This window comes from Lepidothrix coronata, unplaced genomic scaffold (genome assembly GCF_001604755.1).
Source record: "Lepidothrix coronata isolate B3197 unplaced genomic scaffold, Lepidothrix_coronata-1.0 Scaffold87, whole genome shotgun sequence".
NCBI classification, from domain to species: domain Eukaryota; kingdom Metazoa; phylum Chordata; class Aves; order Passeriformes; family Pipridae; genus Lepidothrix; species Lepidothrix coronata.
In genome coordinates, this window is record NW_016690267.1 from 1253325 (window position 1) to 1267731 (window position 14407).

General features: G+C 39.7%; 1 protein-coding gene across 3 annotated transcripts in view; it reads right to left on the bottom strand.

Annotated features, from left to right (window-relative positions):
- CDH13 (cadherin 13) overlaps positions 1-14407 on the bottom strand; it is a 449115-nt gene that overhangs the window by 76910 nt on the left and 357798 nt on the right. For all 3 annotated transcript variants that reach the window (XM_017820998.1, XM_017821000.1, XM_017820997.1), the window contains one exon: positions 12217-12357. In XM_017820998.1, the coding sequence (XP_017676487.1) occupies positions 12217-12357 (141 nt within the window). The remainder of the gene's footprint in view (positions 1-12216; positions 12358-14407) is intronic.

Sequence of the window (14407 nt, forward strand, 5' to 3'; positions counted from 1 at the left end):
TGTGGAAGGAGACAGTGATGGCACTCGATTTATAGAAGGCAGGCAAAGAGTGTACATGGAATTCTGTGAGTCATAAGCAAACAGTCAATTCATGAAAACAAAAGGGTGCTTCCCAAAGGAAGCAGGGAGCAAGGGGATGAAGGAGAATTCCCTGAGGGAAAGTATCAAGGAATGGAAAAAGGAAGGTCTTCCAGAAATAACCCTAAAGGGGCAAAATCTTGGGGACAGAAAGAGGATTGTGAGATGACAGAGGTCAGAAAGAGGTTTTTATGAAAAACTAGAAGAAAAGTTTTCTGTATAAAAAGACAGCAGAGAAAGTGATGGAAATAAGAGCAGAGAGAAAGGGGACATCACACTGAGCAGAAAGGAGTCAATGGATATGTCACTGAAGTTAATGGATATGCCACTGAAGTTTATCTTGGTAGTTCTGAAGCAGGGACTGGAAAGAGGAGCAGAGAGGGGTTTGAGGAACGTGAGATGTTCAGGCTCTGAGAGTCAGAGGACAGACTCGAGGAGTTTGGAGAGGAAGGATATTTAAAGTTGATTATGGAAATTCAGAGAAGGCTCCTTACAGGCTGCTGACTAAAGAATAGACTCAAAAGGGAGAAAAGCCAACAGATGAGAGTTTGCTGTTTGGTTCAGGGGGTTGGGGTGGGTTGTTTTGTTTTGAAAAAAGACGATTTTGAAGCAGGCAGAAGGGATTTTGAAGGATAAATTTCAGCACTGGGCAAATTAAATATCAAGCAGATCTCACAAGTAGTTAGCTGGAAGAAATCTTCCACAATATGCAGAGAAGTGAACAAAAACACCTCTGTAAAAGCTGCATCAAGAGGAGAAGAGGAGTTAGAATATAAACTGCAAAGGACTGGCTGTAGAGCAGTTGTGTTGGAGGGAAACACAGGGTCAGGAAAACAACTGAGATTCAGGGGTTTTTCATGCTCATGTCAAAGTCTAGAATTGGAAAGAAAGGATAATATCAATACTCCATGTAGAGTTGGGATTATACTCTTTTTGTGACATATGGACTGAGAACACAGGGGAAAACATTTGTAAAAACAAATAAATATTAAGTGACTGTTAGACAGACGGCTGGAGAAAGGGCTACCCTTTAAGCAAATAAGCATCTGGAACTCCAAGGCAAACAAGTCCTGGAAACAAGCCAAAGTAGAAAGTACAAGGATATGAATAAATTACACTCCTGAACCATTTTCCTCAACTGAGACTATAACTGCAGGGAGTTCTGTATGAACCCCCTAATCTGCTTTTTCTTACGTGTATCAACACCGTTTTCATTCCAGTAAGTTCAGGAGGAAATCAGCCCTACACAATTTTATTGCTTTCCAAATGAGAATCTTTCACAGGCACTTGCTAAAAAAATTTTCCTTGAACAAACCCACAGCTCCTTTCAGCTGGTGAGTTTTGTCGGTTCACCATTTTAGTGGTTCAGAGCAGCAGGAAAAAAGATATTTTGTCTAAATAATCCTGACATTTTGATTCGTGTGCACAGATGGTTAGAAAATTTTGTAGTAGCCAAATCAGTTTTAGTGTTGCTGAGAAAAATCTTAAAATCTCACTTGTCAGTGAAGGAATTGATAAACTGATCACAAAACTCATTCCATTCTAGTGGAATGACCCAAGCAGTTCTATAACTATTATTTTTGAATGAATAGACTTCAGCTTTATAAATTCCCTCTGCTCATATAAACTGCAACTATAATACCAGTTCACACATATTGTGTAATTGGTATTAAATAGGGTTTTGTCTGCTGCAAATTGAATATGTTAAGATCTATAGTGTGTTATCTTGTTTAATCCTACTTTTAAAATAGAGCTCCCACAGATGCTGGAGGCACATTAACAGTGTGGGTTTCTTAACTCACGGGATTAGAGCGATATTTTGCAACACGTCTAAAAATTCCTGTATTTGTTACTCCTCAAATCAGCTGTGCTGTGTCAGACAAGGAGATTTTGGTATTTCTGTTAATATTTCACATGAGGGACTGTGATCCTTTATGTACATGAAACAGAAAGTCCTTCAAGCCACAGAGAATTTTTGCTGGCTGCACCACCAGAGGAACACCCGGCATCTGTTCCCCTCTACCTGACCACCAATTATTGTCCTGGCTGAATGGCTTTAAGATGAAGGAGGGTAGATTATATTGGATATTAGGAAGAAATTCTTCTCTGTGAGGGTGGAGAGGCCCTGGTACAGGTTGCCCAGAGAAGCTGTGGCTGCCCCATCCCTGGAAATGTTCAAGGCCAGGTTGGATGGGGCTTGGAGCAACCTGGGCTAGTGAAAGGTGTCCCTGCCCATGGCACATGGAGCTAGATTTCTTTAAGGTCCCTTCCAACTCAAACCAATCCATGATGCTATGAATGAGACAACCATGATTTGGGAGTCACTCTGCAGTGAACACCTCATACAGAAATCACGGGGTATCCACACAGTTTGGACAACTGGATGTCACAAAGTCAAATGAGGTCTCCCAAAAGAGAACCCCAAAGTTAATTTGAGATTGATGGGTTCTCTCATATTTTAATCTGAAAGTAATCATGTGAAGTTTCTTGGAAGTCTGGGTGTCACCTGCCTGCACTCAGTGTTGAAGCTTGAGCTCCTTGGACAGTTACTGTGGTGCATGTTAAAAACACTCTTGGAGAAGAGTGAAACCAAAGGAAATGTCCATGGGGGGGCTTCAGCACCACATTCAGAGGAAAAAAAAATCAGGTAAAAGACACCGATTTTAAAATTTACATTAAAATTGAAATCTCTAGAAAGCAGTCCTAATTTGATTTGAAGGCAACTGCAAAATTCCAGCTGGCAGGTTTTTTCTCTAATTGGAAAATCACATAGCCACTCCTGGCAGTGACTGCCAATAATTATGTTTATACAGCTTCCCCAAATAAGTGGTCCAAGACTAGGTCTGGAGACATTACATTATCTTTGTTTAGCTTGTGCTTCTCTCAAGAGCCTTCCTTCCTTTTTAATTTCTACTCTCCAGCTCCTTCCCCAAACGTATTTGTGCTACATGTACTCAAAACTCTTCCTGCTCCTGTTTACTTTGTAATTCTGACCTTAATATCTATCGTAAAGTTCACACTTCATAGACCACACTGAGGAAGCATATTAACCTTCACTTCTTGTAGAAGAGAGCAATAAATTGTGGGTTTATGGCTTTTCTGTTGCTCACAGTGTTTGGATATTTGCTGTTAGCAGAAGCAGATGGAAGAATTCTTCAGAGGATAGTCAGCATTGGAACGGTTTTGTGGTGAGAATTTACCAGCTGCAGTGAGAATTGCTGTTATTACCACTGAGTTGCTGCTGACCTTCCAAGCAGAACCAAAGGCTTACAAAAGGCAGGGACTCACCCAGGAGTTTGCATCAGGATGGCTCAGATCAGCTGATTATAAGAAATCAATGAAATAAATGAAGGGCAGGAAAGGAACAGTGACAAAGGGAAAAACAAAAAAAAAGAAAGTAAAAGGGCTGGCAAAAATACAAGTTTACTATGTGAGCATGCTTGGAGCAAGAGTGCTGGGAAGCAAATCAGATCTGGAGGAGCAGTGCAGTGCCTTTGTGTTCCTCCCCAATTTCACACTGTTTGAATGATCATTTCTATTCACAGAACCCTTCCTGTATTGTACAAGTGTTTCTCAGCTGCTCTCAGCTTATAAAGCAGTCACTCTGTTGTTTTATGTACCACTGAAATGCGTTTATCTGGAGATTAAACAGACAACTTCATGTATTTCATGACCTTGGTGGAGGGAAACAAAGCAACGAACTCGCCCCTCAGAAGCAAAGATAAATGTCAAAGTCTGCTGCCTACTGCTATGCAGAGGATCCAGCCCTAATTATGGGATAAGTGGATGGACTCAGCCTTAAACATATTTTGCAAAAGTTCTTGAACAAAGTGCTTGCAGTGGTTATACAGATTGCTCACTGACAGAACACAGATCATTATGTGCACAGTATGAACCTGGATGAGTACAGGAGACACTGGTCTTCCAAACGCTGTTGGTTTGGCTTTTTTTTTTTTACTGAACAGCCCTTTGTTTCAGTCAATGCACAGAATAATCCTATTTGTTTTTCTTCCTCTGAAATTATTCTCTTCTTGTAGCGCTACAGCAGAGTGTTTGTTTTTAAGGTCATTGGCAATTCAAACCTGAGGGGTGCTGAGCACTTCCCGCAACATGACAATCCTCAAACCAGCTAATTCTGATAAAACTGACACACAGTAATAAAGAAGAATTAAAAAAAAAAATAATAAAAAGGTAATTTCATTACCCAGATAGCCAGAATGCTTAAATAAGTCTTCCAGATGTCCCTAGTTTGGTACCACCACAACACAAATCAGAAATGTTAATAAACATTCTTCTTGATCATGGGCATTTTTCCAGATTATTTGAGAGTGTTTAGAAGGGAGACAGACATTTAGAATCGTAATTACACTGAGAGTCAAAGCAATCTGTGCTCCTAAGCCCAGTTTTTTAAACTCCAGTGGACACTGGATGTCTTTACAGCTATTTTTTTAAGTCCACTAAGCTCTTCTTCTTTTTTATCTTTGATATTTAAAATTATTTGGGGAAAAAAATAGGGGGGTTTCTAAAATTCTGTTAATTAGATTTTTAGATTCCTGAACTGCTTACTCTGTAAGTCATGACAACTAAGGAAACTCTGAATGCCTTGGACTACAACATGAGTTAGACTAATGACCAATTATAAACCATGAAGAAATGGTCATAAAAGTCAATAAAACTTTACTGAAAATTTCAAATATTGTCTCATTTTTGCAGTGACAACACAATGCTCAGTCTTCATTTGGAAAATAAAATATTTGCCACTATTTAGATCCTTGTTTCCTTTCAAATATATTTAATAAATACCTTTTCAATTGACTAATAGTTATTCTCTAAACTAAATTAACAGATACTTGGCAAATGGACTCTAGCAGAAACAAATATACACCTACATCTTTGCCTCATCTTGAACATAGAAGAACATAGGTTGGATAAACTTGATCTCTTGTATTTTCATCAAAACAATAGTTACGTTAATATTTTAGGGGAAAAAAACCCCATGAGCATAATGGCTTTAACACAAGAGTTATTCATTTAAAGAAACAGACAATATATCCTGAGATCCGTGTTTCTTCTTCATGAATTGTCATTATACAAGAATTAAGAAAGGTATCAAGGGCATAATCTGTCCTCCATAACTTTGAGGGTAACATAAGATGAAATGATTTTAAGTTCTAGCAAAGGAAATCAAGCTCAGGCTATGCAGGAATGCAGAAACTTTCATTCTTCAGATTTGTGCAGGATTAGCCTGAGAAACCCTTCAATTTTTGATGTCTGGATGTTTCAAGAACAGGTGAGACAGGTACCTCACAAAGGTGACAGAGAAACAGCAATCTTGCCTTGATCCCATTTCCTCTATTTTCCATGACCAGAGAAATCATCCTCGAATTCTGCCTTTCACATATGAAAAACATACCAGGGAACATCTTTCATTTGTTTTCCAGGAGACTTTTGGGCACTTAGAGGGTTGTCAAGTGTGGTAGTGAACTGCTGCAGGAGTATGAAGTGGAAGTAAAGCTGAGTGAAAAGGTCAGTGCAAATATCTCTCTGGTGTAAGCGGTATCTGAAGGTTAAGACACGCTCCAGGAGCCTTTTCTAGTTGTATTTACAACTCTAGAAAAAACAAGGAATGGCCAAAGAGCTCCTCTCTGGTGATCCCCAGCCATCATGAAGCTGCTCTTTATGCCAAAGTTTACCAACAGCTGCAGAGGCTTTGCCCTGCTCTGTTGAGTTTCTGTGTGAATTCTGATTTCTCTGCATGTAAACTGTCTCACAGCCCAGAAACAGGAGCCAAATGGAGATTCCAATATGCATTTTGTTCGTGTGATTTTGCCGAAATGGTTTTAGCCCTTCCACAAAACTATTTCTCGTGACAAATCTGACTGTCTGCTCCAGTTTGAACAGGCTGCTAGAATTTCAGAATTTCAGGTTCCTATAACATTTAGGCCAGAGTAAAACTCTTTTTCTTAACTGTCAGCTGGCAATGGCTTCTTCTCATCTGCTCAGATCTGCTTTTGCTGCTCAAGCACCTCAGCTCAGTCGTCTGCCCTTCCAACATCCAGCAGGAGAGAACACTACGTGACATGGGAAGAATCCAGCTCCAGTTCAATGGCAAGACCCACAGAGAAAGGAATAAGATCAATTAGGGATCCCAAATGGCAAAAATTTTCCTTGTAAGACAACCTAAGGACCAGGGTTGACTTTCAGAGCACACAAAAAGGGGAAGTGAGATTGGTTTTTAAACGTGCCAAGTGAATGGACAAATCTGGTCTGCGTTGGTAAGGTGTGTCTACCAGAGAAAATAAGAGTATCATGTCTGAGGGAGACGTTTTTGTAAAAGAAGTGTGGAAAGAAGAGCCTGGAGTAACCTTACAATTGCCTTTAGCTCAGTTTTTGCTCCTCAATATGGTTTAGCCAATCCCAAGAATTAAGGCAGGGACTTTCAGAGCTACAAGCCTGTTTCTCAACAGCCTGAGCTGAAAAATAAATCTCTCCAGATGGTGCTGTGAAAGTCTCATATCCTCTTTGAACCACGAGCAGAAGGAGATACATATTGTCCTCCAGGGGCTGGTTTGCCCCAGTGGGTAACACAACTGAGTCAGAAGACAGTGCTGGAAGTCATCATAAATCATGGTGACAAGCAACCTATTCACTTACAGGTCTCTGTAGGAACTGATGAATCATTTATTAAAGCACACATTAGTCATTTATTACCCTTTTATAAACCATTTATCAGTTGGTATTCAAAATGTGAGAAAATCATATTTTTCACTTAAGACTCAGCACTAGTATATCTCAAATCTCACTGTGGTAATGTTTTGTCAAATTACACGAATTTTATTCTGTTCACAGGAGGTAAGCTTCTTCATTTATCTGGAAAAGTCATTTCTAAGAACATAGATTCAAAAAAATCTATACCAGGAAAACATATTTTCCCTGTTCTTATTCTCCCTGATGTGACAGAATTATTTGTATTTTGCATTTCTTTGTCCCAGAAATGGATGAAAACTGAAGGTGAGGATGGAAGTGGTACAAAGAGGAATTGTGTCAAGAATGACTATTCCCTGAACAAACAAGGTCTCTCTTTCTTATATGCAAGTGAGAACACTCTGACAAGTCCCACTTTTCAATGCATGACTAGGGATGGGCTGCTGTCCCAAATCTGTGGCAAAGGAGAGATGCAAGAACAAGGGGGACTGTAGAAAAATCATCCCCTTAAGCCACATCACTGCATTCTTCTCTCCAGTGCCTGGTAGCATTTGCTAAGGAAAGACAATATATCTGCTATTAAGGAAAAAGTAACGTATTAAAGAGCTAAAATGGAAGATTTAAAAATACAGGACAGAATAAAAAGGCAAATATATTCAGAAGAATCTCATTTTTGAGCATATACTCTGCAGTCTGAGTGGCATAAGAAGGATTCATTGGACTATTCCTTTGGAGGAGGAAGAATAGACAGGAGGGGGTCAAGTCCATATCTTTCTCATGTTAAAACAATGTTTTTTTCCTTTCTCCCCTAGGTCTTAGGGAACATCTGGGCAGAACCTACAGGAACAGATACAAGAGGAGTATTTGCCTGCTCGTGGCTTTCAGCAGATGCCACAGTGCTAATTTTCCATCCCGCTACAACCACAGGGACACTGCAATATATACCATATAACTATAGGCTAAAATGATTGGTTTGCAGGCACACAACACTACAGTTGGCTGTCACCCATTGTCACAGGGACACAAGAAAACAATTCTCATTTTTGTTAATGCTCTAGGTATAAAAACAAGACTCAGCACCATTAATGTTCCCTCAGTCTGTCATTCCCACCTAGCTGGGATATCCTGCAGTATGCAGGCCAGGGATCAGATTTTCCAGAATGATCAACTCCTGCTCCTTGCTCTGCTTCATTCCTTACCCACACATAAGTAATCCTTTGCTGCTGAACAAAATTTGACCTGCTGGAAAGGAAAGGCCAAATTGTTCTTTGCGATACAAAATGCTGCATTCGGTAATAATTCGCAAAATTAATTTGAAAACTCTTTCCTATTATAGAAATAGGGTTGTAAATTTTAAAAAGGGGCCACTAACTTTACAAGCATCTCTATTTTCAGTCTCTATAATTTAAATTTGGCACAATATCCCAGCCACTGTGACCTTTTAACAGGTAGACCTTTTTACTTCACCTGGGATTTTTGGAGGAACTCTTAAAACATTGCTCTTTTAGGCATTAAGGATGAAATTATTTAACCCCCTGGAGGGAACAGGATACTGTTTGCACACCTGAATGGATTTTTACACTGCTCAAGCCCATTATTAGCTGTAAGGTATATGTGAAATAGGACAAGGCAGATATTTTGGGAGTGTGTAGAGTGATGGGGCAGTAACAAAATAATTAACTGGGCTGAATCCCACAGAGCAGTGTCTCAGATATTAACCCATCCAAGTGCCTGACACACACTGACAGCCTCATGGGCTTAAAGTGCTCCTCTGGAGTTAATGGAAGTGCTGTGCTGGATCACAGCCAGGCTGCTCAGCTTCTTCTGGGATTGTGTCCTGAAACAACAACCACCTGAAACATCCCCTTCTTCCAACAAGACCTACAGAAATCCAGGAGAAGCTGCTGCCGAACCAGGCACAGCAACAAAGGGGTGTTTAGGCCTTTCCCAACCCAAGAGAGGTGTGGATGTGTTGGAGTGAGCCCTAAGGAGGCCACCAAGTTGATCAGAGGGCTGGAACACCTCTCCTGTGAAGGCAGTCTGAGAGAGCTGGGGCTGTTCAGCCTGGGGAAGGGAAGGCTCTGGGAAGCTCAGAACCCCTTCCAGTGTTTAAACAGGGATTATGAGAAAGCTGCCAAGGGACTCTTTTATATGAGAAGGTAGTGCTGGAACAAGGGAGAATGGCCTTCAGCTAAAGTAGGGCAGGTTTATGTTGGATATTAGGAAGAAATTCTTCCCTGTGAGGGTGGGGAGGCCCTGGGACAGGTTGCCCAGAGAAGCTGTGGCTGCCCCGTTCCTGGAAGTGTTCAAGGCCAGGTTGGGTGAGGTTTGGAGCTACCTGGGATACTGGAAGGTGTCCCTGCCCAGGGCAGGGGGTAGAACTAGATGAGCTTTAAGGTCCCTTCCAATCCAAACCATTCTGGGATTCTATGATTCTTTCTAAAAAACTCAAATAAAGCCTGTTATTAAGCACTTTTAATAAGTGTTTAAGAACCCAGTCTCCAAAGAATAGACACAGTAAGCAGTACACAGAGTGTGTCATTGCTTAGGGGTAGATTCATAACTTTGTTTCTGAGGAAAAAAGTGGGAGAGAGAGAGATTGCCTTGCACTGAGGAAGCAGATATCTCTTGGCACATATAAGAGTTCTTGGAAATAGAAATATATAGAAATATAGAAATTTTCAACGTTGGAGAAGGATGTGTAAAATCACTAAACTTCTGTTGTATTGTAATCATATGTATCTTTAATAAGATTCAAAACACCAATTACTGCACTCTCTGGGGTACCCAGTGTTGGACCTACACAGGGTCCAGACTTTTGAGCAAATCCAACTCTCCTGATTTCATTCCTTTCACTGTGTCAAATCAGGAATGAATTTGGCCCCTGTGCAGACAGAGGAAGAGAACACATTGAAAACTTGGTTTAAATGAGCTACATCAACTGCACATGATAAATAAAGGCAGAGCTATTGTATGTAGAAATTATGCTGTCAGATGGAAACACAGAGCAGTAAATAAGTGTTTGTTTAATAAAAGGGAAAAACATGTTGAGAAAAAAGATCTTTAGAGAGAAGGAAACTGGCTGGGAAAACATGTCAATACCATAAGAACCCAGGCCTAAAGCAGCCAAAGAGAAGAAAATGCACTCTGAAATCAAACCTTCAGGTTTACTGAAGTTGAGCTTCCCACTTCAAAAGTTATCTTGTAGAATGTGCCTTCTCCTTTCAACTCTAATCCAAATCAATAGTATTGCAGCCTGTGGTATACAACTGGTATTAAAATACAATAACTAAGCACTTAAGGCAATAAACCAAATGAAGTGTCACTGGCTCAATTAATAGACACCTCTTACACTATTTCTTTTATATAAAGCATCTGTTTCTAAAAGGGCCTGGCATCATACATCTAAAGATAGATTTTTCTTGCCTTATTCATGGAATAAGAATATCACCTAGCAAGGCAGAGGAAAGATTTCTGAGGTCATTAACATCTCTAAATAGTGAAAGGTTCAAACCCATGCCAAACCATAAAATATGTATATACATATATGTCTCTATGGAAACTATAAACTGCAAGAAGAATGTCTAAGACCAGAAAGAAAACTAGATAGTGCTGCCTCCTCACACCTATTTTATTTCTATGCTAAAATTCCTCAACATTTCAAGGGTACAGAGACCCTTTTACTGTCACTGACAACTGAATTTATAAACATTTCATTTATAAACATTAATTTCCACAGAAATAGATACTAACAGTACACTTGTGCCTAAGCAAACACACAAGGTTTTTAACATGCTTGCCCAAATTACCAAACTACTAAATCAAATAGGACATAAAATTATAGAAAGATTTCTTGAAAAGAATTCTCTTGAAAGATACACAGAAAGATTGCTCCAAGAGAAGAAACTCCAATTGTGGAAATTCAAGTAGGTGGACTGTGGCTCTCATGAATTGCTATCAATATTCATTAATCCAATAAATTCCTATTTCTAAATACACTGAGTTGTCTCAGACATTGTTATGTCCAGGAAGGCTAAATAATACAGTATTTTAAACATATTTTAAGTATTGGTTGTCAGGAAACAGAGGTCAGGTTTAGATAAAAACCTTATCTAAAGTTTAATTCTAAGGGAATTAAGTGCTTGATCAAAGTCACTTAATTGTCACCTCTGTACTTAAAAGATTTGGATCAGGCTCTCCATAATACTTTTTAGGTGACTGAAACAGTCTTGCCAAAGCATTTGACTGAAGTAATTACAACTATTGCCACTGATTAGTGAAAATTAATATTCCTCTTGGCAAAATTGTCATTGTTTCTAATTTCTTCTTCCTTTTTTTTTGTTTTTAATAACCCTTCTCTGCCATGCTTTAATTTGGTATTCACTTTGCATTTATAATAATCATTCAAATAAAATAGCAGTAATTTTTTTCAAAATAATCTGTTGTCAGTTGCTAATATTGGGCCAGCAAAAAAAAATTTTGAAAAGGTAAAACCTCAAGGAAAAAAAAGCAAGACTTCTACAGCCTTCTACAAGAATTCTACAGGCTTTCCTTTTCTTTTTCCACAATTACCTTCAAATCAGCATCCCTCATGCTTACTTCTCATCTTTTGGGAATATTCCTTAAAAATCTGCAGAGCCCCAGAAAACTTTTACAGCAAAATCCAAACGAAGTAAAACTTTTGAAACTTTCCCATTCCCTCCAGGTACCAGAAGTAAAAAAAAAAAAAAGAAAGAAAAAAAATCAGACTAATAATAAATGTAGGGGAAGGAAGGGAACAGTGTGAGGAGGGCATGAAATTTGGCAGATGTTTTGCCTGAGTTGCTATGGCACTATTATTACATCCCCTGTAGTCAGGGAATACCTCTGGTTTGGGTTTTATCAGACTTTCCAGCATTCTTCAGTGGAATTCAATTTGCAGGGAAACAACTTTCAGTGCAAATTCTACCTGCAGGTTAAATTTAAAGCTTTCAGGACTAGGGTTTTAATTACAGAACTCCCAACCCTTGCTGGCTCACAGGGGAAGTGCTGGAGACAGGGAAAAAACGTGTTGCTTTCACCCCTGGTCCTGACCATGGAAGCCCTGAGCTAGAATGTAGGGAAAGAGAACTTGTTATTTTCCCCTGTAGGAGAAAAAGGAGAAAGTTACCACCAGTAAATTTATTTTACAGTTTTTCACCCTGCCAGTCAACTTCTGAACGGCATCCCTTGACACAAATTGTTACCTGGTGGTTGCACTTTGATTTGGAAACGATGCATACAGATTTACTGAGGTAAAAAACCAGAAAAGAGCAGCTCCGGGAAAGTCTGTCACACTGAGCTAAAAACACGTCTGGAAGCCTTTCCTTTCCTTAAGGAACAGTTTTATATTTAGAAACGAGTTAATTACAATTGCTTGCACTGTTTTGTAGAGCACAGATGGCAAACTCTTACCTCCTTCTTGGTAAATTCTGGTGGATGGTCATTTTTGTCGTCAATAAGAATAGTGGCAGTTGCTGTGCCAGTCAGTCCCACATCAAGACCCCCCATATCCTTGGCTTCTATAACCAGCTCATATTTTGGGCTTTCCATGGTCTGAAAAAAAAAAGAACAGAAAAAGAAGGGTTAAAAAAAACCCCCTCACACAAATAACATACTACTTTTAATTCATATTAAAATAATAAATTTTAAAATTCTCAAACTTTATTTGGCCTGATAAAACATAGCATAGAAACAGATCTGTTATCACAGTGTTTTACCAAAACAGCAGCACAGCTTTGCAGGAGCTTCAGCTGCTACTCTGCAGCCCTCATTTGCAATACAGCTTGAAGGTGAATATTGGTAAACAGTACCTAATTTATCCTGTTATTTAAGAAGATTAGGAAAGAGGCAAGAAATTAAAATATCCTTGCTCTTTACAAGTAAGCTCTACCTCCAGTGCACCAATATTTAGCAGCTTGCTTCATCAGTGTTATGATGGGTATGTAATTAAATACTAATGTCACAATCTACATATAAATTCACTCTATTAAATCCCATTCATTCTGTGTATTAGCATTTAGACTGGTAATCTAAGTTTGCTTCACTGGAAGAAACAAAAAAGCAGTTTCTAAAATGGGCAGGGACTGGCAGTTGTTGCCCAAAGCAAACGCACAGAGTAACATCAATGACTGACGTGGAAGATCTCTGATTCTGGTGCCATGGGTACCTGCCTGGCTGCCTCCCTGCTGTGGAACCAGACAGCACAGGGCCAGAGCAAAAGCCACCCTTAATTTCCTCCCCCCAAAACAGCCTTAACTTGGAAAAATATAAAACCACCTGTGGTCACCATTCTGCGATGGGAATGTGACAGCATTTGGAATTCTCCTCCCTCACATGAGAGATCAAAGCACATCTGTTTGCAAGCTGGACCGTGGGTCAGTAACAGCTCCACCAAAGGGGGCAATTATCAGCATCAGAACCTGCTCCCATGGAACTCGAAGGGAGTGCTGACATGGATTCACTGGAGACAAGGCTGGGCACCTCATTAAAATGGATTTTGTATGGCTGCCTGATATGGGACCATCTGCCCTAAGGCCATGTGTGCTGCACCATCAGCAGAGGGCACAGCTGGGAAGTGCTCCAGTCACCTTTAAAACTGTAAGAACATCTCATGTGCTCAGGAACGTTTATTCAAACCTCCCCTGAACAACAAAACCTCCTCTGGATCCTTGGGGGGAAGCGACAGAATGATGTCAGAGCAGATCCCTGAGCCAACTGCGTCTGCAAGAACCAGGATGCACACCTTTGGCATCGCTCATCCTGTGTCCTTTATCTAACGCTTTTCCAGGGAATTAGCGGGGAGACAGCTCGGCAAAGCGACCTCCCAGGTCACACAATCTCTGTAGCCAAGTGGTTTGAAAGCATTCCCTAAATAGTGCATTCTGCATCATGTGTTTTCCTGGCCACATCACACCATCTTTTTTTGGAGCATGTGTAAGAAGGAGATCCCAGCTCCTCAGATTTTGAAGCATTTTCAGGCCACGAGAGAAGCAACCCCACGAGTTGCTCATCAGATCAGCTATTATGAAGCAATATATTTACATGTAAAATCAATAAGTCAAGCCAGAAGATGTATTTTGTTCTAAAGACGTATGGACTACTAGAAAATCAGATGCCACTGCCACACATGGGATCCTAAAAAATGTATTTCCTTAAGTCTTGCAACATTATTTCATGAAATTCATCTCAGAAGGCAGCAAACCAAGAACAGGAATTTGATTTATAGCATCATAAAAATACACGCAAAGAAATATTGTGGACATGTCTCCAACACAAACTCACATTACAGAGTGGAACAAAATTTACTGTTTTCATATATTTATTTTCTAAAATGCATTCAGTGTATTAAAACCTCAGTGAAGCTCCTCTCGCCTCCCTTACCTGCAACTTTTACATTGATTAGGAAATTGTTATTATTGTATGGAAAACTTGCAAAGCCATTTATCACTTCATGTTTATAAGTCTCTTTGCTCAGAAAGAGGCCCATTTTTACTCACAAATTGGCCTTTTTTCCTTTGAAAACTGTCCCATTTTCTACTGAAAGCCAGCCCATTTATTCTAGAAATTGCATGTACTGCAGCAGAAATGTCTGTGACAGGAGTCC